Source organism: Aquarana catesbeiana, linkage group LG02 (assembly GCF_042186555.1).
Source record: "Aquarana catesbeiana isolate 2022-GZ linkage group LG02, ASM4218655v1, whole genome shotgun sequence".
Taxonomy (NCBI): Eukaryota; Metazoa; Chordata; class Amphibia; order Anura; family Ranidae; genus Aquarana; species Aquarana catesbeiana.
Window position 1 is genome coordinate 729,449,715 of NC_133325.1, and position 25,442 is coordinate 729,475,156.

The 25,442-nt window shown below is 44.7% G+C and overlaps 1 protein-coding gene across 1 annotated transcript; it reads left to right on the forward strand.

Moving 5' to 3' along the window:
• Window positions 1-7,618: 7,618 nt before the first annotated feature.
• Window positions 7,619-21,975, forward strand: RBM11 (RNA binding motif protein 11). Its single transcript, XM_073617049.1, has 5 exons — window positions 7,619-7,785; window positions 11,983-12,145; window positions 14,345-14,423; window positions 18,358-18,454; window positions 21,378-21,975. The coding sequence occupies exons 1-5, from the start codon at window positions 7,690-7,692 to the stop codon at window positions 21,720-21,722; spliced, it is 780 nt and encodes a 259-aa protein (XP_073473150.1). The 5' UTR covers window positions 7,619-7,689; the 3' UTR covers window positions 21,723-21,975.
• The last annotated feature ends 3,467 nt before the right edge of the window (window positions 21,976-25,442 follow it).

A 25,442-nucleotide genomic window follows, 5' to 3' on the forward strand; every position in this document is an offset into this window, starting at 1 on the left:
CGTGTGAGAAACAACAAAACCTAGGTAATACCCCCCCTGGGACTTTAAAGTGGAACTTTAACCATAACAACGTGATTAAAAAATAATGTTCTTTAGCAAGGAACATACATTCTATATTAATAATTATCCTACCAAAATTAGTGTGTGCTGGAAATTGCCTCCAGCATTGCTCATGTTTCTTCTTGTTGGAGGCTGCCATTTTTCTGAAGCCCAGAGCTCCTGAATAGGGATGAGCCGAACACCCCCCGGTTCGGTTCGCACCAGAACCTGCGAACGGACCGAAAGTTCGCACGAACGTTAGAACCCCAATGACGTCTATGGGACTCGAACGTTCGAAATCAAAAGTGCTCATTTTAAAGGCTAATTTGCATGGTATTGTCCTAAAAAGGTTTTGGGGACCCGGGTCCTACCCCAGGGGACATGTATCAATGCAAAAAAAACTTTTAAAAACGGCCGTTTTTTCGGGAGCAGTGATTTTAATGATGCTTAAAGTAAAAAAAAAAAAGTGAAATATTCCTTTAAATATCGTACCTGGGGTGTGTCTATAGTAGGCCTGTAAAGTGGCTCGTGTTTCCCGTGTTTAGAACAGTCCCTGCACAAAATGTCATTTTTAAAGGAAAAAATCTCATTTAAAACTGCTTGCGGGTTTAATGTCATGTCGGGTCATGGCAATATGGATGAAAATCAGTGAGACAAACGGCATGGGTACCCCCCAGTCCATTACCAGGCCCTTTGGGTCTTGTATGGATATTAAGGGGAACCCCGCACCCAAATTAAAATAAGGAAAGGCCCTATATACTCTGAACAGCAGTATACAGGCGGTGCAAACAAGACAGGGACTGTAGGTTTGTTGTTAAGTAGAATCTCTTTGTAATTTTGAACGGGTAAATTTTTAAAGCGTTTAGCTCCAGCCAAAAAATCTTTTTTAAGCTTTTTGGAAAACATAGGGAAGGGTTATCACCCCTGTGACATTTGTTTTGCTGTCTTTCCTCCTCTTCAGAAGATTTCACCTCACTTTTTGTCCCAATGAAAAATGTTTTTTGAAAATTTGGGTTTTTTGTGGAACAAGGATTGGAAAGCATCAGTGGAAAGGAGAAATTGTTTTCCCATATTAACTCTTACAGGAGAGAATTTCCCTTCCTAGGGGTAGATTTCATCTCACTTCCTGTTGTCTCCTTCCGTTTGCAAGTAGGAGTCGTTTGTAAGTTAGATGTTTGAAAGTAGGGTCCTGCCCTATATACTCAGCAGAAATTTGGGCCTTAGGTGTTGCTGTGGCCACAACACTGTAAGCCCTCACAGGGCCCTGCTGTGAAATATTAGATCAAGAATTGTAATTACATGCCCCTGTTGAACAGGAGCTGAAAAATTAGGCCTTAGGCACTGGTGCTGGTGCCACAATACTGCAACCCCTTACAGACACTCTAGTTGGAACGCAGGAACGAGCCCTGCTGCAAAGTATTGCATCAAAAATTGTAATTACACGCCCCTGTTAGACAGGGGCAGAAAAATTGGGCCTTAGGCACTGGTGCTGGTGCCACAACACTGCAACCCCTCACAGACACTCTAGTTGGAACGCAGGAACGAGCCCTGCTGCAAAGTATTGCATCAAAAATTGTAATTACACGCCCCTGTTAGACAGGGGCAGAAAAATTGGGCCTTAGGCACTGGTGCTGGTGCCACAACACTGCAACCCCTCACAGACACTCTAGTTGGAATGCAGGAACGAGCCCTGCTGCAAAGTATTACATCAAAAATTGTAATTAACACGCCCCTGTTAAACAGGGGCTGAAAAATTGTGCCTTAGGCACTGGTGGTGGCGCCCAGAACCAAAAATGTTCTTACAAGCTATCAGCGTGATGATTGAGGAGGAAGAGGATAATTACTCAGGGATAGTCACTCAGCATCAGCATAGGCAGTCTTTGAAGGGATCTGAGATTTCAAAAAAAATTATTCGTTTACATCAGCATCAGGTGCTTGGTAGCTGGTGGTGATCCAAGACTCATTCATTTTTATGAAGGTCAGCCGATCGACCGAGTCGGTGGACAGACGCACCCTGTGATCGGTTACCACGCCTCCAGCAGCACTGAATGTGCGTTCCGAAAGAACGCTGGATGCAGGACAGGCCAGTAGCTCAATTGCATACTGTGCAAGCTCTGGCCAGTGATCCATCCTCAAGACCCAGTAACCCAGAGGATTTTCGGTGGGAAAGGTGTCCAAGTCTGATCTTGCCCCTAGGTATTCCTTCACCATGTAAAACAGACGCTGGCGATGGTTGCTGGAACTGATCATACCTTGGGGCTGCGGACCAAAAAATTGTCTGAACGCATCGGTCAGACGGCCACCTTCTCCACCGCTCCTTCTTTGACTGACCGAAGCCTCAGCAACACGTTGTCCAGAAACAGGAGCTTGTAACCTCCCAGTCTCTGGGAACGCATTGCACAGACCTTTCTGCAAGGCCTCCTGAAGATGTTTCATCCTCTGCTCCCTCTGCGATGGCAAGATAAGGTCCGCAACCTTACCCTTGTAACGTGGATCAAGGAGGGTTGCCAGCCAGTATTGGTCCTTCTCCTTGATACCACGAATACGAGGATCCTTACGCAGGCTTTGCAGGATCAGGGAGGCCATGCAGCGTAGGTTTGCTGAGGCATTCGGTCCGGAGTCCTCTGGGTCACTAAGGACGACAACGTCCGCAGCCACCTCCTCCCAGCCACGTACAAGTCCATGTGTTTCTTGGGACTGATCCCTTAAAGACTGCTGCTGATGCTGAGTGCCAGGCTCCACCTCCATACTGACACAATCTTCCTCCTCCTCCTCCTCCTCCTCGTCCTCTTCCTGTGTGATCGGCGGGCACGCAGGAACACTGTCTGGATAAAGGGGGCCTTGAGAGCTAAGGAAGTCCTCCTCTTCCTGCCTCTGTTCTGCCTCAAGTGCCCTGTCCATTATTCCATGCAGCGTGTGCTCCAACAGGTGGACAAGGGGGACAGTGTCACTGATGCATGCACTGTCACTGCTCACCATCCTCGTGGCCTCCTCGAATGGTGACAGGACAGTGCATGCATCCCTGATCATGGCCCACTGGCGTGGGGAAAAAAAACCAAGCTCCCCTGACCCTGTCCTGGTGCCATAGTCGCACAGGTACTCATTGATGGCCCTCTGCTGCGTGTGCAGCCGCTGCAGCATGGCCAACGTTGAGTTCCACCTGGTGGGCATGTCAACAGATTAGGCGGTTCTTGGGCAGGTTAAACTCCTTTTGGAGGTCCGTCAGCCGAGCACTGGCATTATATGACCGGCGGAAATGCACACAGACTTTCCTGGCCTGCCTCAAGACATCCTGTAAGCCCGGGTACCTGCCCAAGAACCGCTGCACCAACAAGTTAAGGACGTGAGCCAAACAGGGCACATGGGTCATTTGTCCCTGTCGGAGGGCAGAGAGGAGGTTGGTGCCATTGTCGCAAACCACCATTCCTGCCTTAAGTTGGCGTGGCGTCAACCACCTCTGAACCTGCCCCTGCAGAGCTGACAGAACCTCTGCCCCAGAAGAGGCCATGGAGGAAGAAGAAGAGGAGGGGGTGGAGGAGAGAGGTGTGTCACAATCAGCATTTTGGAGGCGTGGTGGCGGAACAACCTCCAACACTACTGCACCTTGTCCTGCATCCTTCCCAGCTGCCAGCAGAGTCACCCAATGTGCCGTGAAACTTAGGTAACGTCCCTGTCCATGCCTGCTGGACCATGAGTCAGCGGTAATATGCACCTTACCGCTGACCGCCCTGTCCAGCGAGGCATGGACATTGCCTTCCACATGCCGGTAGAGAGCCGGAATCGCCTTCCGTGGCATTTGGGTACCTGCCACTGAGGAACCGCACATTCCACAAACTCACGGAAGGGGGCAGAGTCTACCAACTGAAAAGGCAGCAGTTGAAGTGCTAGCAATTTTGCCAAGCTAGCATTCAACCGCTGGGCATGTGGATGGCTGGGAGCAAACTTCTTTCGGCGGTGCAGCAGCTGGGGCAGGGAAATTTGCCTGGTACAATCTGACGTCGGTGTACCAAAAGCAGATTGCCCACAAGTACTTGGCTGTGACACACCTAATTCTACACCTTCATTCCTCTCACTGCAGGTCTCAGAGAGGACTGGAGGTCTAGTGGGGTTGGAAATCTCAGCTGATGAGGACCAAGGAGAGATCCTCTTTGTTCTTTGGTGTGGGTCTTTTAGATACGCTTGCCAACGAACTGCATGGCAGGTCAACATATGTCTGGTCAAGCATGTGGTACCCAAGCGGGAGATGTTTTGGCCACGTGAGATACGCTTGAGACATATGTTGCAAATAGCAGCGGTGCGATCTGATGCACTCGTCTCAAAAAAGGCCCACACCAAAGAACTTTTTGAATAACGCGCAGAGACTGCAGCGCCCTGCACATGTGGAGCTTTGGGGTGTGATGCAGTCAATGTGCTGCCCTTAGGCTGGCCCCTGGAAGGCATCCTGCCTCGTTGGTGATGTGCCGCCTCCTCCTCCCCCTCTTCCTCCTCTCTCCTATCAGGCACCCACGTTGAGTCAGTGACCTCATCATCCCCTCCCTCCTCATCACTGGAGCAAACCTGGCAGTATGCTGCAGCAGGGGGAGCATGACTGCCAGATTGCTGTCCTTCTTGGGCACCCCCTCTGTCCGTGCTCATGTTACTGCCTTCATCGAGCTCAGTATCATCATCAGAGCCTTCCAAACGCTGGGCATCCTCCTGGAGCATGTACCCAACACTGTGGTCAAACAGTTCGAGGGAATCCTCATGAGGACATGGTGGAGCTAGGGAAGGAGTCACTGATGACATTGAGCTGAGGGAAGAGGCCGCTGCTTTGCCAGACAAAGCACCCTGGGCATGGGTGAGAGAGGATGAGGAGGATGAGGACGGCTTGGTCATCCACTCGACCAAGTCTTCCACATGTTGCGGCTCAACACGGCCAGCTGCCGAAAAAAAGGCCCAGCGTGTCCCATGGCCACATGCTGATGAGGATGCACCGTCTCCACGACCAGCACTAGACACAGAGCCTGCTTGCCCTCTCTTATTGGCTTGTGACTGTCTGCCTCTCCTTCTTGGCCTTCCAGACATACTAATGGCCTGTAGCTGCACTAAGCTGGGATAGAACACCAGTAATTTTCTTCAGGTAGCTTTATATACTGTAACCAGACAAGCCTGCCTGTCAGTAGGAAGATAACAGGAACGGATGTAGCTGAACACTGTGAGCAGGACGCACTGTACTAAATATAAATAGTCTAGCTGCCTGACCGTGGTACTAATAGGATCAAATAGAACACCAGTAATTTTCTTCAGGTAGCTTTATATACTGTAACCAGACAAGCCTGCCTGTCAGTAGGAAGATAACAGGAACGGATCTAGCTGAACACTGTGAGCAGGACGCACTGTACTAAATGTAAATAGTCTAGCTGCCTGACCGTGGTACTAATAGGATCAAATAGAACACCAGTAATTTTCTTCAGGTAGCTTTATATACTGTAACCAGACAAGCCTGCCTGTCAGTAGGAAGATAACAGGAACGGATCTAGCTGAACACTGTGAGCAGGACGCACTGCACTAAATGTAAATAGTCTAGAAGATAACAGGAACGGATCTAGCTAAACTGAATACAGTGTATATATATATATGCAACACCTGGGATGCATATATATACACACAATACACTGTAAGTGCAGCTAACTGACTGTCCTGCCTAATCTATCTAACTCAAATCAAATGACACTGTCTGTCTCTCTCTCTCTCTCAATGAACGCCGGAACACACACTACACAGGGCCGCCGTGTAGGCGGCCTTATATAGTGTGGGGCGTGTACTAAATCCCCTGAGCCATAATTGGCCAAAGCCTCCTTGGCTTTGGCCAATTATGGCTCTCTGTTCAGGCGGCGCTGTGATTGGCCAAGCATGCGGGTCATAGTGCATGCTTGGCCAATCATCAGCAAGCAATGCACTGCCATGCCGCAGTGAATTATGGGCCGTGACGCGCCACACGAATTTGGCGCGAACGGCCCATATCGTTCGCAATTCGGCGAACGGGCGAACAGCCGATGTTCGAGTCGAACATGGGTTCGACTCGAACACGAAGCTCATCCCTACTCCTGAACAGGGAAGAGAGAGATCGCTAACATCCCAATGATATTGAAGAAAACAAGGTATCCCCCAGTTGGACTTTTGAGGCAACAAGATCACCAAAATTCATTCATTAAAAAACGTATTTTATTAGATACATAATAAAAAAAGAAAAATACACATATAAAGTAGTGTCTGTACATAGACAATAAAAGTACATCATTCGCTGTACAATCATAATGTTGATAAATATATATTATATTCATGCTGTCTCCAGTCTAAGCAACGCGTTTCTGTTTTACACACCATTCTTCAGGGGTATTGGCAAGGAGATATATATTCATTCAGTAATTCAATCAAGGTAATGTACAGCCATGTGCATAGTAAAAGCATGGGTGAGATCTGTTTGAATTTGCCTGGGTGGAATAGACAAGAAGGGCCACCGCCACCACCGGGCTCCAAAAGCCCCCATGGAGGGCCCCAAACTGGAAGCTGCTAGTGTGGGACACCAAGGTCATGGAAATTTTGTGTGTTCCACAGAATACAGTGAGGGAAAAAAGTATTTGACCCCCTGCGGATTTTGGTACGCCCATTGACAAAGAAATGATCAGTCTATAATTTTAATGGTAAGTTTATTTTAACAGTGAGAGACAGAATAACAACAAAAATATCCAGAAAAACACAATTCAAAAAAGTTATAAATTAATTTGTATTTTATTGAGTGAAATAAGTATTTGATCCCCTATCAATCAGCAAGATTTCTGGCTCCCAGGTGTCTTCTATACAGGTAACAAGCTGAGATTAGGAGCACTCTCTTAAAGGGATTTTCAATTTTCAGTGAACACCTATGAGAATGTTTGTAAGTGGGGGCTGCTTAGAGGTTTGTCATTTCTTTTTCTTTCTGTTCTGAACCATCTCATGCTGATTCCACAGCAGAGATCCAAGTAAAACATATTCAGTCATTTATTATTCCTTGGTTTATAAAGCTGATTTTGTTTTGTATTTGTTTGTTTTTTTGTTTTGTGGCCCTCTAAAGCCGAGTACACACGATCAGATTATCAGACAAATTTTTGTCCGTTTTTTGTATGCTGCTAATCTCACATCAAAAGTGAAGAGGTTACTCGACATATGAAAATTCTCGTACGACAGAATTGTTTTGTATGTGTTCTTTTGTTTCTGAGCATGCCTAGTCCTGCTCTTACCATTTTTTTTTTTCAGTTGAAAACTGTACTAATTAAGCAAAAATTGGATGTTGAGTTCACATCCGACAAAAAATTTTAGAGCCTACACATCCAGCTTTTGCGCCCGAAAAATCGGAATTGGCTGTCGAAAGCACCATACTAACAATCAGAAAATCAGCAGATCGTTTATCGGACGAAGTTTTACTTCTGATTTTTTCTGATCGTGTGTACGGTGGGCCTTTACTGAAAAGATTGCAGCCCTCTGATCCACAATATGTGTGTTGGTCTCTGCAAAAATGGCTGCTGAGTTCTACATAAGTGATGCTTCCTGTGTGGCCTCTAGTGACAGGTGCTGTGTCTATGCATGTGAGTGCAGCTGGGGAGAGATGTAAGCAGTCTGCAGTGACTGATCATGCTGAAAAGACAGGCTGAGGCTGACCGGACCCTCTGGGTGGGAAATTTGGATTACAAAGTGAAGGAGGAGATCCTTTATGAGCTTTTCCTGCAGGTGATGACTGGACAGAGGAATCAGGCGAGGGGGGGTTGGTGTGTATTTTTTGGGTGGGGAAGATGTCATGATACTTCTTGTATTCATTCTGAATGGAAATGTTTACACATCTAAGGACAGCATTTGTATCTTTTTTTTATTTGTTTGCTTTTTTTATCAGATGTTATTTTGTTACAATGTCATCTGCCAAACTGCTGTCAACTAGCAACTGGTTTTTGACTTTTCTGAACTGTGTATGACTTTATTATTGACGCAGATTACTAATTATTGTTTCCAAACAAAACAAAACAAAAAAATTATATTATATTATAAAATATATATATATATATATATATATATATATATATATATATAGCTGTGGAAATTAACTATTCCTGGATTAATCGATTTTAATTTTTTTGATCGATAAATTCTTTTGATCGGTACTCGCCTCTCCGCCGGCTTCAGGGAGTTTCGTCGGAAATCCGGTGACATCACGGACATCGACATTGCGTTGCCTTCCACCGACATCATTTCCGGCCGATGCGTCATCACGGAGGTTTGTCCTTCCGTGATTGGTGTCATTTGCTATCTAGCCATTAGGAAGTGTTAGGCGATGAGGCGCAGGAGCTGTGCGTGTTGCGCTCCACCGACCTCGCTTTCTGTTGATACACCACCCAGGGGGTTCCGTCTTCCTGGACTGCTGAGAACTGGGGAGCTAAAACAGCGGTGTACCAGTGGAGGAGTACTCCGTCATAAAAACTGCATTGTTCATCAGGTTCAATGAATTACAAATACTGCAGGAAAATAATTTAAAATAAATTCTCCTTCAGATGGACAATATGAGCAAATACATCCTATTCTCATTCCATGCCATACTGGAAAAAAAACCTTTTACACAGATTTATCCAGGATCTGTATGTGCGTTATAATTAATCGATTAAAAAAAAAAAAAAAAAAATCAATCGAACACAAAAATTTTATTCAAAAAAATATATAATTTTTTTTTTTGCCGAATAAAAGCTTAAACCTGCCCCCTTCCTCTTCTAAATCCTATACTAACTAACCTGTAGATCAGGGGTCTCAAACTCTGTTTCATCACAGGCCACGTCTGCATTACGGTTGCCCTCCATAGGCGTGCTCAGGGGGTGTGGGGAAAAAAAAGTGGAATTTCCGCTCATTGTTCCCCCCCCCCCCTCCCTCCGGTGCCACATTTATTTGGCACCTTTTTCGAGGGGGGGGGTACACAGCATACCTGTCTTTCACAGGTATCCTTTCCCACTTCCGGCAGGAGACTCAGCCATGGCTATTGACGTCATGACTGGGGCTCCCTCCTCCCTCTCCCTGTCCCTGTCGCCACGCCAGTAGGAGAGATGAGCAGAGCCACGCGCATGCGCAGTAGGGTTCCCAGCGTGAAGCTAAAAGGCTACACTGCCGTGTTCCCTTACCTGCAATGGAGGCGGCATGCACCCGACAGCTGATGGAAACATCAGCTGCGGTGCCGACATCGCTGGACTCCAGGACAGGTAAGTGTCCTATTATTAAAAATATGTGCAGCTGCTGGCTTTTAATTTTTGCAGCAGTGGGCGGACCTCCGTTTTAATCACCATGTGTGTTGCCGATTCATAGTAAACTGTGTTTACTATGCTTTAGTTTGTGAATGAACAGGAAGCCATTCAGCACAGAGCACTGCCCATTCATTCACTGCCCTATGCAGCTAAGGCTGCAGAAAAAACAATGTGTTTGAGCTTTGGGGTGTACACCCTAATGCAATAGGCTGCACACACCAATGTGGCCCTCAAAGGGCCAGGTTGTATCTGTAGGACTAGATGTCCAGAGCACCCCCCCCCCTTTACATCAGGTGTCAAGGGCCCCCCCACCATCAGAAGTCATGGGTCCCCCACCCTCCCTTACATCACAGTGCCCCCCCCCCCCCGCCCACCTTTACCTCGTGCTGCTGATGGGAAGGAGGTGGAGCTGGGAAGCAGAAATTGCAGGGTCTGGAGGAGGACCTGAGGAGGGCTGTAGTCGCTGAATGCAAAAACAAGGGGGTGCTGTGGCTGCACAGAGAGACGCAGGATCTGTAGGAGGATTTCTGTCTTCTGCCAACTGCTGGGGAGGGGGTAAGGGGAGAGATGAGCCTCTCCACAGCTGCACAGAGAAGAACAGGATCTGGAGGGGGTATTCTGTCTTCTTTGCTGTTGCATAAACGAGAGGGGTGCTGCAGAAAAGGTGAGGGGCCACATGAAATGGCCTGGGGGGGCCGGATTTGGCCCGTGGGCCTTGTGTTTGACACATGTACTGTGGAAGGAAGCTGCTTTTATACCTCCCTATTCTGAGGGGGTGTCTTCAGTCCAGTCATGTGATCTCCCCAGTGGCAGATTCAGGGGAGAGGAGAGATCGGCGACAATGGCCGGAACGGTAAAGTACTCCAGCAGCTCTCTGTCCCCATGTGAATCTACCCTAAGTGATCACCACTCTTGTGTTACACTGAGCCTAGGTTCACATTGTGAATCGCACCGCATTTCTGTGCAAATCCCATGTCATTCTGTGCAATGCGATTTAAGCCCTTCACTTTGAAGGGCTCAAATCGCACCAAATCCGCCTCAAGAAGATGGCGGCTGTTTTTTGTTTTTTTGTTTTTTCTGCACTGGTACCAATTCCATGAGCATTTATACTAGGGTTGCCACCTCATCCCTTTAAACCCGAACATATGAATTGCACAGATTCTGTGGCTGATTAAGGTGGTAATTAAACTCACTTGGTGCCTTATCTGCATTAAATTAACCTCAGAACCTGTGGAATTCATATGTGTTCAGGTTTAAAGGGATGAGTTGGCAACCCTAATTTATACCCATGCAATCTGGTTCAGGCATGGGGTGTTGTTAATCAGCAGCGCTGATTTTAGAATCTGACGCCTGCTGCTGGGGAGAAGAAACCCTGAATTCTGTCCAGCGGGGGGTTGGGGGTCTGTCTGACATCCTAAATATGGCTGTAACATGGTCTTAAAGATTGGAATAAGCCTTTAAATATCTAAAAAAAAAAAAAAAAAAAAAAAAAACCTTTGGGGGCCCTTCACACCAGATGTGTTGGGACTTTGCTGGGCCAATAGAACCTGATCAAATACCACTTGTGACATTCCAATAAGGGTCTAAGGAAATCATCTGATGAATTGGAACGATTTCTCCCAGTGCATTCCAGCAGATTTTGCTGTGAAAGAACCTTTAGCCTTCTGCTGATTTAAAACAATATTTCCTATTTATTACAAACCAAAACTCCCCATCCGGGTCACGGCAGCTTCTGCGGCTTTACCCTGCGTCTCCTCTGAGGCACCCCCCCCCCCCCCTGCTTCTGTTCCCCGCCAATACGGTCAATTCTCCTCTCGTCCCAGTTGGGTCTTAAGACCCGCTTCCTGATTGGCCAGGAGGGGAAGCAGGAAGACCATAGGGAATATTAATTCTTCTGTTGTGGTGTTAAAAAAAATCTTGCTTGCCGTTTAAAAAAAAAAATGAAATGCATTGAAAATGCAGCAAGAATGAATCAATAATGCACGTGTTAAGTTGATAAAAATTTTTGAGTCACATGACCTATGAAAAACACACCATAAGCACAGTAAAATCGTGGCAAAATTGCATGCGTTATCGGCACCTTTTTTCTTTATCAGCAAAATGCAGAAAACGCCATTTTCGACCCACGGAATTTTAGTGCATCTCTAGTTGTAACATATTCAGAAAGGTGAACTTGGCCTTTTATGTCTAATGGGTTGTAGAAGAGTCTGTATTACTCCAGCGGGTTCCCTCGATCTTTGCAGCTGGTCTCCTGTGGCCTCCTCTGTAAGCTTCTCTCTGCTATGGTTGTTCTCCTGCCTCCACTGCACACAATACAGGCTTCATAACCGTACATTGTACATGATGCCAAGGCTCTGCCCATAGACCAGAGCTTTGGGGAGAAGCGTGGAGCCAGAGCGCAGAGTCAGGTATTAAACACACATAACAAACATTCTAATTAGGGTTCAGGTGACTCTGCTTGATTTATAAACTTTTAGAAGTAATTTTGTTTTCAACACCTGATACCACAAGATGTATGCTGCTAATTGTTAAACCACAGAAGCCTCTTCTGTGCCCCTCTCTGATATAGTTTCACATTGTTGTATAGATATACATGCTGAATGTTCATAGATCTGTGGGCGGTTTACCTATCGCTTTTTCTGTTTTGCAGGCAGGACCGTTGCGCAGAGTGACCGTTATTACAGATAAAGAAGGCAACTCCAAGTCATTTGGGTTTGTCTGCTTCCAGCATACAGAATCTGTGCCATATGCTATAGCATTACTGAATGGCATTCGCCTGTATGGCCGGCCCATTAAACTACAGTATAGAACAGGTGAGTTTCACAGGCAGGCTGCCAGCAAGTGGTACCTGTGTTTAGGGCCTTGTGTTTCCATGGATCAAGGCTGAAAAACAGATGGCAAAGAATAAAATAAGACTACATATTTACATTTGCTTTGAACATACCTGTTTTTTTGTTGACGTGGCATTGTAGGACGGTATCCACCTCCTATATTGGCCACTTTTTTCTTTCATTTATACTGACCTCTGAAAACTGTAGAACGTTTTCAGTACGAAAAAAATAAGTATATTTTCTTAGCATATGTGCCTTGGGCAGCACAACACACAAGTTGTCTGGTGCCATGGGCATCCGCAGAACTTTTTTCAGGGTGGGGCATAATTTTAAGGTCACCCATGCTCCACCCCTTTTCAACAATGTCATGAAGGGGAGGGGCTTAGTCATTATCATACCATATAGATCCCCCTTTAGAGCAGGGCAGGACCCCCATAGAATAGATCCCCCACCACTCGCGGACACCTTGCGCCCCCCTTGCAGACGCCCATGTCTGGTGCCCCAATGGTTGACCAGGTTTTTTTTTCCTTGGTGTATATATGTGGGAAACTATATAAGGATTTGGATGTTCTAATTATAAGACCTCAGCAGGTCTAGAGATGCAGTACTGGGGAAAAGTCTTATACACTGTTCAGCAGGCTGAGCAAAAAAAAAAGCTAACCTATTCCTCTATCCACACAAAGTTGGTGGATGGAGGAATAACAACTGCCTCTGTCAGAATACATGGATGAGCAGCTGCTGATCGAGGAAACTTTTCAAACATATGCCTTGGACAGAAGTCTATTAAACAATCAACTTCTGTTAAGCAGGGCGACCACCCCTGCTGAACTGGTCCAATTTATAATCTGTGTATGGCCAACTTTAGGCTGCCCAAAAAAAAAAAAAAATTCTTAAAGCGTATGAATAGCCAAATCCTTCCCAGGACTTGTTATACTATATAAATGAGTCGCCCCCCCCTCCCCCCCAACAAGGCGGCGTTCTTGTAACTATACTCAATGTGAAGCCCTAGGGAGGGACCTACATGCTGCCATGCTTTTTCATCAGAAAAGGAAATCCACCCTCTAGTAAGCACACAGTCCTCCCTTCTGACACAAGCATGACCACATGTATGTATGGGAAGTAGCACACCACAGTCAACAAGGGAGGATAATGCTGAAGTGTTTTAATCAACATATTAGATTAATTCAGAACTGATGTCAAACTCCCCAGTTTTCAATGTTGCTTGACCAAATTTGTTATAGGCTAAAAATGGTTTGTAATACATGATCCTGGTTGGTGTCCTGTAGAATAATTCTGCTTGAGCACACAATCCATCTGGTAAGGTGGTCTCTGCGCTTAATTGATGTATTCGTCTTAGCCCTATAAGCCCATCAAACTACCTTGACCTGTGACTATGCAGTTGTACCTAGTGGACAGTGAAAGCCCTCTTCTGACACTGCCAGACCTTCTGAAAGAAGGGCAACTTCCATATATTTTTTCAACATCGTGTACACTTCCAATGTGTGTGTGGTATTTAAAAAAAAAAAATAAATAAATAAAATGTGTGTGTCTGTATGTATATATTAGTGCATCTCATAAAATTAGAATATCATCAAAAAGTTTATTTCAGTAATTCAATTCAAAAAGTGAAACTCATATTTTTATATAGATGCGTTACACACAGAGTAATATGTTTCACACATTTCTTTCTTTTCATTTTGATGATTATGGCTTACAGCTAATGAAAACCCAAAATGCAGTATCTCAGGAAATCTGAATATTTTATATAAGACCAATGAAAAAAAAAAACTATTTAATACAGCAATGTTGGCTTACTGAAAAGTATTTCCATGTACGATATAGTATGCACTCAATACTTGGTCGGGGCTCATCTTTTCAGGGAAGCCTATCACGCCTCCAAATCTATCACTTCCACCAGCTCGTTCCCCACAGTTACAACCTTTTGTACCACTTGCCCCACCCTATTAGATTGTAAGCTCTTCTGAGCAGGGCCCTCTTGTATTGTCTCCCTTTTACATTGTAAAGCACTTCGTAAACTGTTGGCGCTATATAAAATTATTATTAGAAAGTGTTAGTTGATGTAATTTGTGTCAGGACAGGTTCACGTTAATCTGATCATATACAACTACAGTACATCCTTTTTAAATGGTTATAGATTCCCTTTATTTTCTTTAAACACAGGGAGTTCCCTCTCATCAGAGTCGGACAGCGTTTTCCAGGGACCCGAAAACAGCTTTGCCAGGATTCCTCCAGACTACGGGTGAGAATCTGTGTTGTATTGCTTTGTAAAGTGCTTGGTGACATTTTAGCATATTTGTTATACTCTGCAGTATAATTTCTTTTAGGTAAGTTATTTTGTAAATTCTGCCTCTTTAGTATAAAAGAAAAGAGAGGTTCACCCACTCTACCTTGTTGGTTAATCCACAATGGGGAATGCTGGTGCTTAGAACAGGTTTCTATTCACCTTCAGGCATGAACCAAACCGTACATAAAGTCCTGTTCACAGTGATGAGTTCCGACATTTTACCAAATATAAAAAGCTTGCAGCATAACGTCTTATAACACGTTTCGGTTGGGTTTGGCCTTAATCGTAGGTGACCCCTAAAGACATACGTATTCTTATAGATCTGCTACTCCCTGCCCCTTCTGGGAAGGGACATAATTACAACATTGTTTATTATTCCCCCTCCCAGGAGGGCAGGAAGTAAGATGTACAGAATTTCACAAAAGTGAGTACACCCCTCATCTTTTTGTAAATATTTTATTTTATCTTTTCATGTGACAACACTGAAGAAATGACACTTTGCTACAATGTAAAGTAGTGAGTGTACAGCTTATATAACAGTGTAAATTTGCTGTACCTTCAAAATAACTCAACACACAGCCATTAATGTCTAAACCGCTGGCAACAAAAGTAAGTACACCCCTAAGTGTAAATGTCCACATTGGGCCCAATTAGCCGTTTTCTCTCCCTGGTGTCATGTGGCTCATTAGTGTTACAAGGTCTCAGGTGTGAATGGGGAGCAGGTGTGTTAAATTTGGTGGTATTGCTCTCACTCTCATACTGGTCACTGGAAGTTCAACATGGCACCTCTCTGAGGATCTGAAAAAAAAATAATTCTTGCGCTACATAAAGATGGCCAAGGCTATAAGAAGATTTCCAAGACCCTGAAACTGAGCTGCAGCATGGTGGCCAAGACCATACAGCGGTTTACCAGGACAGGTTCCACTCAGAATAGGCCTCCCCATGGTCGACCAAAGGAGTTGAGTGCACATGCTCAGCGTCATAATCAGAGGTTGTCTTTGGATAAATAGATGAATGAGTGCTGCCAGCATTGCTGCAGAGGTTGAAGGGATGGGGGGTCAGCCTGTTAGTGCTCAGACCATACGCCGCACACTGCATCAAATTGGTCTGCATGGCTGCTGTCCCAGAAGGAAGCCTCTTCTAAAGATGATGCTAAAAAAGAAAGCCCGCAAACAGTTTGCTGAAGACAAGCAGACTAAGGACATGGATTACTGGAACCATGTCCTGTGGTCTGATGAGACCAAGATAAACTTATTTGGTTCAGATGGTGTCAAGCATGTGTGGCGGCAACCAGGTGAGAAATACAAAGACAAGTGTATCTTGCCTACAGTCAAGCGTGGTGGTGGGAGTGTCATGGTCTGGGGCTGCATGAGTGCCGCCGGCACTGGGGAGCTACAGTTCATTGAGGGAACCATGAATGCCAACATGTACTGTGACATACTGAAGCAGAGCATGATCCCCTCCCTTCGGAGACTGGGCCACAGGGAAGTATTCCAACATAACGACCCCAAACACACCTCCAAGATGACCATTGCCTTGCTAAAGAAGCTGAGGGTAAAGATGATGGACTGGCCAAGCATGTCTCCAGACCGAAACCCTATTGAGCATCTGTGGGGCATCCTCAAACAGAAGGTGGAGGAGTGCAAGGTCTCCAACATCCACCAGCTCCATGATGTCGTCATGGCGGAGTGGAAGAGGACTCCAGTGGCAACCTGTGAAGCTCTGGTGAACTCCATGCCCAAGAGGGTTAAGGCAGTGCTGGAAAATAATGGTGGCCACACAAAATATTGACACTTTGGGCCCAATTTGGACAAAAATTTGAAATTTTTTGTAAAAATTAAAAGCCAGCAGCTACACTGCTGCTGACTTTTAATAATCGGACACTTACCTGTCCTGGAGTCCAGCAAAGTCTGCACCGCAGCTGATGTTTTTTTCATCAGCTGTCGGGTGCTGCCGCCCTCATAGCCAGTAAGTAAGGGAACCCGGTAGTGAAGTATTGCAGCTTCGTGCTGGGTCCCTACTGCGCATGCGCAGGAACCCGCTGTGCTCTCCTACTGGCCTGGCGGCGGGGGAAGGAGCAGGGAGCCGAACGGTGACTTCAATGGCCGAGACTCCTGGAAGTGGGGACAGGACACAGCCGTTAAACAGGTATCTGCCCCCCCCCCCCCCCCAAATGTGGCACCAGAAGGGGGGGAGGAGACAAATGAGCGGAAGTTCCACTTTTGGGTGGAACTCCGCTTTAATTGCTGTGAGTTATTTTGAGGGGACAGAAAATTTACACGGTTATACAAGCTGTATACTCACTACTTTACATTGTAGCAAAGTGTCATTTCTTTAGTGTTGTCACATGAAAAGATAGAATAAAATATTTACAAAAATGTGAGGTGTGTACTCACTTTTGTGAGATACTGTATAGAAGTGCATGTTTATCTATAGGGGTCAGTTGTTGTTGTTATTATTATTAAGGCCAAACCCAGCTGACGCGCGTTGGTGGACCCTATGATGTAAGGTGTGTGTTTGGGTTTTTTTGGTATTCAGGAAATATTGGAACTCATTGCTGTGTGGGGGAGTTTTATGTACTGTTTAGGCATATGAAAATATTAACAATTGATATTTTCTTGTGTTTTTTTTTTTTTTTTTTTTTTTTTTTTTTTTTTTGTTCTGTTAAATGCACCACTAAAGCCCCTTTCACACTTGTATGACCTGAAAGTTGCATGACTTTGATGCGATTTGAAGCAATGCCTGTGTACCCTTGAGGTCTATGGACCTCAAGTCGCATCAGTCGGACCAAAGTAGTGCAGGGACTACTTTGAAGTCACACAGATATGAATGGTACTCGTTGGAAATCATGGGGGATGACTTGTCATGCGACTTTGCAGTCCCAAGTTGCAGGACAAGTCGCAAAAGTGTGACAGGGGCCTAAAAGTATTTATTTTTGTTATATCGGTTCCACGCATGCAAAACAAGCCTTTTGATCTTAGCAGAAATAAGGAGAGGGTGTTCTGAGCTGAGCTATGAATGGAGCAGGTGGACCTTTCATTCATCAACCTGTTTTTCCATTCATACAGTGCATTTCATTGATGGCAATCATAGCTATGGAAAAGGAGGGTGGGTATAGCTGCAGGGGTGGGATGGGTATCAGTACAGAGGATTTGAATAAAACTGCAGCCAGCAGCACAAGGGACACTTTCCATTCACTGTAAGTACCATCCCTTTTTATGATTTTCTTAATTTTTTTTTTTTTAACTTAGGCTTTGAAGGAGAAATATGACCAAAGCTCTTTTTGGTCATTCTTCTGTTTTGGGTCACAGGAGTGCACTTCGTTCTGCGTTCCTGTGACCCAGATTCAGCCGACAGTGGGATGATGTCACAGAGCTGGTCCAGGCTCTGCGGGGATCCCGATAATGTTGGAATCCATCCAAATGCCTGACTAGGCAGCTGGCTCAGCCTCCCAGTGTGCTACTGAGAGCTTGAGCCAGCAGATCCCACTCCCACCACAGTCCAGTTCTTGTGAGTCCTGGAGGGGCAGAGTGTAGTATGGTGAGGGCAGGACAAGAGGAGACTGTTACATGAATATCCAGCTCCACATGAGCTTCACTGTATTATGCTCTGTTATATTTATCGTGCTGTATGCACGGGGGAGGGGGGGTACCCTTGATTCTCCTATGGTGATTAAGTCACTACTCTGTGCTCAGAGCGGACCCGAGAACTGAGCGATCAGCTATCTTTGATCGCTCAGCTCTCAGTGTAGAGCCGTCAGGGGACAGCTGCAGCTCAGATTGATGCTGCAGCCATGTAGGGGAGTATCTTTGTTTTTGTTTTTTTTATGCGGAATGTAGTTTTATATGTCATTACATTCTTACTGTGTGTTCTGTTTCTTTCTGCACAGAATGCCTGTATCTGGAGGAAACTTTGAATCTTCTAATCCTGCACCTCCTGTTAACAGCAGCTTCTTCTCTCAGGCATACGCCTATTTTCAAGGAATGGTAAGCCATGACTAGCATTTACTAATTGTTTGAACACGTGGATCACCTGAGTGTACCGCATGCAGATTATCCAGCAGAAAAATGCATCAAAGAAATAAACTAAAAAGAAAGAAAGCAAATAAAACAGACTGCATGATGTGTTTTTATATATAAAAAAAAAAAATCTTGGATATGTCTTTTTATGCTTGATATGCATGTAATTGGGATCCCCATCGTAAAACGTGTGTGTTTTATGCCCTTCTAACAGAGGCGTAACTAGAACCTTCAGAATCCCGGTGCAAGAATCCATGAAGGGCCCACTGATCCTGGTGTACTTCACTCCTGTTATGGGTCTCTTTCACATTTTCTGCCGTGGGCACCCTTCCTGCCGTCTTGTTGGCAGAATGCCAGGGGGGCCCCCATAGTGACGGAATGCCAGGGCCCGGTCACAAGTGCAACCTTTGCGACCCTGGTAATTTTGCCACTGCCTCCTGACACCCTTAGGTCTCCTGCACATGGAAAGTACTGCATTCAGTAAAAACATCACATATACATACATGCGTGGCTATGAAGCATCAGCATTTACATGACTACACTTGCGTACACCTGTTCACTTGTGTGACAGGATTTGCACAACAGCTGTGGCTTCCGGGGAAGGAAAAGGCACTCAATGCCAGGCATTTAAAATGTCTGCAAATGTCATAGCGCCTGAGTCCTAAATATATTGCACTTAATCACTGGCCCACGGGGTGCAGCGCATCAGAGGGCATGACTGGAGTGGCACTGGCTGAGGCCACACATATATATATATATATATATATACACACACACCATGACTATATCGGGTTGGATTGGTGCATTCAGACACCTGCCCCCGTGTTCTGCGTGCCGGTGGGGAGATTCTGCAGCCTCCAGCTTGGAGCGGTGCTACAAGCCCTACAAAATCCTATTTCATATTATAAACCCTTTCAGGAATATCAACCCTATTGCTCAACTTTGTGTTATCAGCACAAAAAAAATACCTTGCCCACCAAACCTTTTTTACATCACTTGCAAAACAATTAAATAGAACAGGACCTAGTACAAAGCCATGTGGTACACCACTAGTTACTAGTCTGTTCAAAATGATTCTCCTTCACAATCGCACTCTGGTATCTACATTTAGCCAACTATAGACAGTCCCCGAGTTACAAACAAGATGGGTTCCATAGGTTTGTTCTTAAGTTGAATTTGTATGTAAGTTGGAACAGGTACAGTGTAACTTTGTTTTGCTGTCTGTGCCCCTGTTCAGGAGATTTCACCTCCCCTTTCTGTCCCTGTGACAATTGGGTATTGACAATTTTGGGTTGTTGTGGAAACAAGTATTGCTGATAAAGCTTCAGTGGAGACAACTTTTTCCCATGGTAACTCTTACAGGAGTGAATTTCCCTTCCTAGCCCTAGATTTCCTCTCTATTCCTGTTGCCCTCTGTACCTATGAGTCATATGCAAGTTGGATGTTTGGGGACTCGGGGACTGCCTGTATATATGCACTGAGACGCCCAAGGGTTAAGTGGTAGCTTGTACAACTTTTTTGAAATTATGTGGAACTGTCTCCAATGCTTTGCTAAAATTAAGATAGGCCACAGCACCACCCTGGTCCAAAACATTTGTGATTTATTAAAAAAAGAAGCCAAGTGCTGGTACCTGGTGTGCACTGCACTACACCCCCCTCAGTATGCCTGCTACTGTTAACTACTTCTGACCCTTCACTTTTTATACACGAGGGGTGTAGCCCATAGAGGAAGCAGCATACCCTTCTGCTTGGTGTCCAAACTCTTAGGGCTGATATCCCAGTGAATAGGAAATATGGGTGCAAATGGGGGGTTTAAGAAGTCCATATAACATCTGTAATGGTCCTCCTATAAAGTTCATAAAATGATTGCAGGCACTAGTGGCAGCTTTTCGCATAGTTAGCCAGCTCTATAGAATCGGGAACAAAGAAAAGCGGAGAGAAAAAAGCGCCATCTAAGTGCAGCATTAAAATACAACTTTAAGACCTTCCCGCCCGGCCTTTATCGGATTGACAGCTGGGCGGTGGCTTTACCATTCTGCCTGGATGTTATATGACGTCCTTCAAGAACAGGCTGCTCACGCGCGTCCCCCAAGGGTGCGCAGCACGGTGATCGGTGGTGTGGTGCCGATTTATGGTAAAGCACCTATGACGTAGTCTCTTTACCATGTAATCAGCTGTGCCTGATCACTGTGTAAATAGGAAATGCCTGTTATTTGCATTCCTCTCCTCACACTGACAGCTTGTACTCACAAGCGGATGTGACGTCAGATGGAGGGGATAACTCGGTGTTCCATCTGACGCCACATCTGCTTGTGAGAGCGTTCTGGATGCCCTCCAAATTGGCGCATGGCGGTCGTGGGATACTATCCAGTGTCCTCTACTCTCCTCGCCTGATCTGGCAATTCCATCCTCTGTCACAGCGGTTCCTGCAGGACGCAAAGTTTTCCACGGTGATTGACTTATAGATGAGCTTATACCTGTTCTGGTGCTGTGAGTTTTTATGACCGTTGCTTATTAAAGTTGTATTTTAATGCTGCACCTAGATGCCGCTTTTTTTTTTTTTTTCTCTCCGGTTTTCTTTGTCCCTGATATCCCTGTGGTCTGCTATGTGCCACAATAAACTATCAAGAAGTGTGTGTGTGGATTATTTATTATATTGTATTGTATTATATTATATTTAGCTTTTTAAAAGTTAAGTGATCTGAAAGTAACATTAATGCCCTGAACACACAAAACCAATGGGCTTTTTTTTTTATCCGAATCAGATGGGCCTTGCATGTGTATAGGTGGTCTCTGGGTAAACTGAACATTTTTTGGAGGAACAAGATGTCAAAATGTTAGAGCCAGTATGAGCCTATCATAACTTGGTTTATTTTTCCCACCCCTATAGATGAACCAGTACTTCACTCTACAAAATCCTGCATGTGGTTGGACGGCTCCAGAGCAGCAAGGCTATGAACAGTTCTGTCCGTGGAACAAGCAGACCTCAATGATTCCATATCCTGAACCTCAGGCAAGCTGCAGTTTTGATCCACGTTCTTCCAGCTGGGATCCAGAGATGGCTTGGGACTGCAGAATCAGCCAGTGTGAAACAGGCCCTCAAAATCGTAAGAGAACTGTGGAGAGCAGAGACAGCGATGGCTCCGAAAAAAATCTTCAGGAATCCAACCCTAGTAAAAGACAAAGAAAGCTTAGAGCAAAGAAAAAAAAGAACTTGGTGTATTGCACTAAATAGGTCACTGGGAATTGGTTAACATGCCCGGACAATCTATTCTGCTTTTGAGGGCAACAAAATTATGTGTGCTTATTGTACACATGAGCTTTCTGAACACCCAGGCCCCCCAAATAAATCTTCTCTTCCGCTACCATATGCAATGTGTAAAGTTCCTCCTGCTGAGATGAGTCTATTCTGAAAAGGAATCCAGGCTTTAACTGTGCAATTTTGGGCCATCTGCCTACCTAATCCTATTACATAAATTATGAACTGCATTTGTAAAAAAAAAAAAAAACCTTTATCTGAACGTATTTGCCAAATGCTATAGTTACCTGTATAAATAACCTTGTAGCCAGGCAGTGCTGAGGCCCCATGTGCTTCCATTCCCCCACCCCCCAGAGGTTGCATAGACTGCTATGGGTATAGTTAGATCCTTGACATGCATGTTGCTACTCTGCGATACATTACTCAGAACGTGAACTTTAATTTGATGCTTATAGCACTAAGCACAATGTTGCAAGTACAGACACCCCTGACCACCCCTGAGAACACATTTAAGTGGTTGATGCACTTATACAGTTGCTGCTAGTGGACCTTGGCCAAATTGTGTGTGTGTGTTTAAATATATATAATTTATTCTATCCTATCCTTCCTTGGATAATTGACTATTATGTGTTTTACATTTTTGAAAGTTTCAAACTAATTAATAAATTTAAATATGCTAAACGCTGGTCTTAATTCCTTGATCAAAACTGCTAACCAAACAGGTGAATTAAGTATACCCAAATTGTACTATCAAAATTATTTTCCTATTCAATCACTTGTGTTTTTAATAACTCTACCACAGTGCACAGCCAGGAAGTTGACACCACTATGTCCTGTTCAGCTTTAAATGTATCCAGTGTTAGTGGTTTGCTTGTTGGACAATGATTATACTGCAGAATAGGGGGCAATAGTGACTGCTGGCATTTAGCACTTAGACTCCAAAGCCCTCGGTCATCTTTTTACCCCTGGTTTTCTTTCTCCCTTCTTTAATTCTAGTTTTTCCTTTTTAAAGCGGAGTTCCGGCCAAAATATGAATTTTAAAATATAAAAAATACCCCTAGAATACTCATGCCTCGTGCAATGTAACAAAGGTATTCTGTAAACTATGCCCAGTTTTCTATCTGTGCAGCATTGTTTTCTTACTTTGTGACATTTCTGCACAGTGTGGCCATCTCCAGTGTGGGCATCTGAAGTCAGTGTCCTTCTTCCTGGATTCCGTGGGTCGTGCATGTAGATCTCGTACATGTGCGGTGCAATCAAGCTGACCAAGATTTTCCATAGATGCCAATATTAAATGTTACTGGAGCCGTGCAATGCCAAGCTGGCCAAGAATTTCCATAGACGCCATGCCAAGCTGACCAAGATCTCCCAGGAGCCAATGCAAAACCGGAAATGACGTACGGCGCGGCGGCCCCTTAGAGGAGGAAGTGAAATTGGATATAGGCGTAAATCGGGTAAGTTAACAGAAAAATAAAAATAAATTGCCAAATTCATTTTAACCACTTAAGCCCCGGACCATTTAGCTGGTCAAAGACCAGAGCACTTTTTTGCGATTCGGCACCGCGTCTCTGTAACTGACAAATGCGCGGTCATTCGGCGTTGCTCCCAAACAAGATTGACTTTTTTTGGGGTTTTTTTTGTTTTTTTTTTTTTCCCCACAAACAGAACTTTCTTTTGGTGATATTTGATCACCTCCTGTGGTTTTTATTTTTTGCACTATAAACAAAAAAAAAGCGACAATTTTTGGAAAAAAAACGCATTATTTTTTTACTTTTTGCTATAATAAATATTCCCAAAAAATATATAAAAATACTTCTTCTTTTTTTTTTTTTTTTTTCCTTCCGTTTAGGCCGATACGTATTCTTCTACATATTTTTGGTTAAAAAAAATCGAAATAAGCGTTTATTGATTGGTTTGCGCGTTTACAAAATAGGGGATAGTTTTATGGCTTTTTTTATTATTAATGGCGGCGATCAGCAAGATTGGACACTTCTTTTTTTTTTTGGCGTGATTTTGAGACCATTCACATTTATACAGCGATTGGTGCAATTAAAAATGCATTGTGCATTGATTGCTGTGTAAATGTGACTGGCAGTGAAGGGGTTAAGCGTGTCCTAGGGAGTGATTCTAACTGGGGGGGGCTGTTTGTGACACAGCACTGATCTCCACTCCCGATTACAGGGAGCTGTGATCAGTGTCACTAGGCAGAACAGGGAAATGCTTGTTTACATAAGCACTTCCCCGTTCTTCCGCTCCGTGAGACGATCGCAGGTATCCCCGCGGACATTGAGTCCGCAGGACCTGCGATCAATGCTCACGAAGCTCCCGGTGGCTGCGTGCGTGCCCGCAAGCCGCCTCTTAAAGGGCAACGTACAGGTACGTGATTCTGCCTGTACGTGCCCTTCTGCCAACGTATATTGTCGGGAAGCGGTTAAGGATGCACATTAGTGCTGCATGGTGAGGAGTGAAAAATGCGGGTGGAACTCCGCTTTAAGTTAAAAACATAAATAAATATTTTTTTATAAAAGCCCCCCCACCCCTTAATACACCCAATTTACAACCATAAATTATCATTGTGCCATACATATTGTCATGCAAGCTGGAGTGAGACCAATAATATCAGGGTCATCATTCACTGACTTTCAATCGATAAGCTGTGCAGACCATTTTGTGAGCACCGGCAATTTTTAGGTTTGCTGTATTTCGCATCTATTTATGCAACGCTACCAAATCTTTTATATTTTACTAAGAAATGTTGTTTGTGGGCACTATAATTAATTGAAGTTTGCCTTTTTAGGAACTTGTTATACCTATATTTAGGGTGTAAGACGTTCTAGGTCCTGCCCCCCTCCCATCGGGTCATCTTCACCACATCCGATGACACATTTCAAATTGCTGCATCATTCATTTAGAGATCAGTGAATGAAGAAACTTCCTCCAGCTTTCCATCTAAGGGCCCATAAAGGTACAGGCAGAAAGCTGGAGGGAGAGTGTGCAGGAGCCTGACATTGCTCCCACGATTCACTGATTGTGGGTTCAATGCTTTGCAGGCTCCTGTAGGAAAAAAAATAATAAAGCTAAACTTATCTTTTAAAGCCCAATACCAGTCAAAAAAAAGTTTTCCCTTGCAGTGAGGCTGTGCCCACACTGCAAGGGTTAACTATTGGAGAATGTGGATATACTTACCTGATCCTGTCCCCCTGCGGTCTTGTGCAGTGGACTGTTCCTGACATCATCAAGCCCATAGACCTGCTTTGGACGTGAGGACATCAGGAACAGTCCACTGCAGGATCATGGGGGAGCAACAATTGCCAGTGGAGTGGGGGATCGGATAAGCTCTCTCCTATCTTCTGGACAAAACCAGCATTTTACCCCTTGCAAGGGAATGTTTTTTTTATTTATTTTTTTTTTTTTTTTGCCCAGAGTTGGGCTTAAACTAGAGTGTTTTTACTAAAAATATGATCAAGTCTTGTGACATGAAAAAAAAATTGCAACTGTCACCTCCCCCTTTTTTTTTTTGTGTGTGTGTGTGTGTGTGTGTGTGTGTGTGTGTGTGTGTGTGTGTGTGTATATATAGAGGGGCTAAAGGTGAATTTTTAGAGGCATGGCTTACAATGGGGGGGGGGGGGGGGAAATCATTAAAGGACAATGTCACTAAAAGTGATGATGTCCTTTAACCCACAGTCTGTAGTGTTT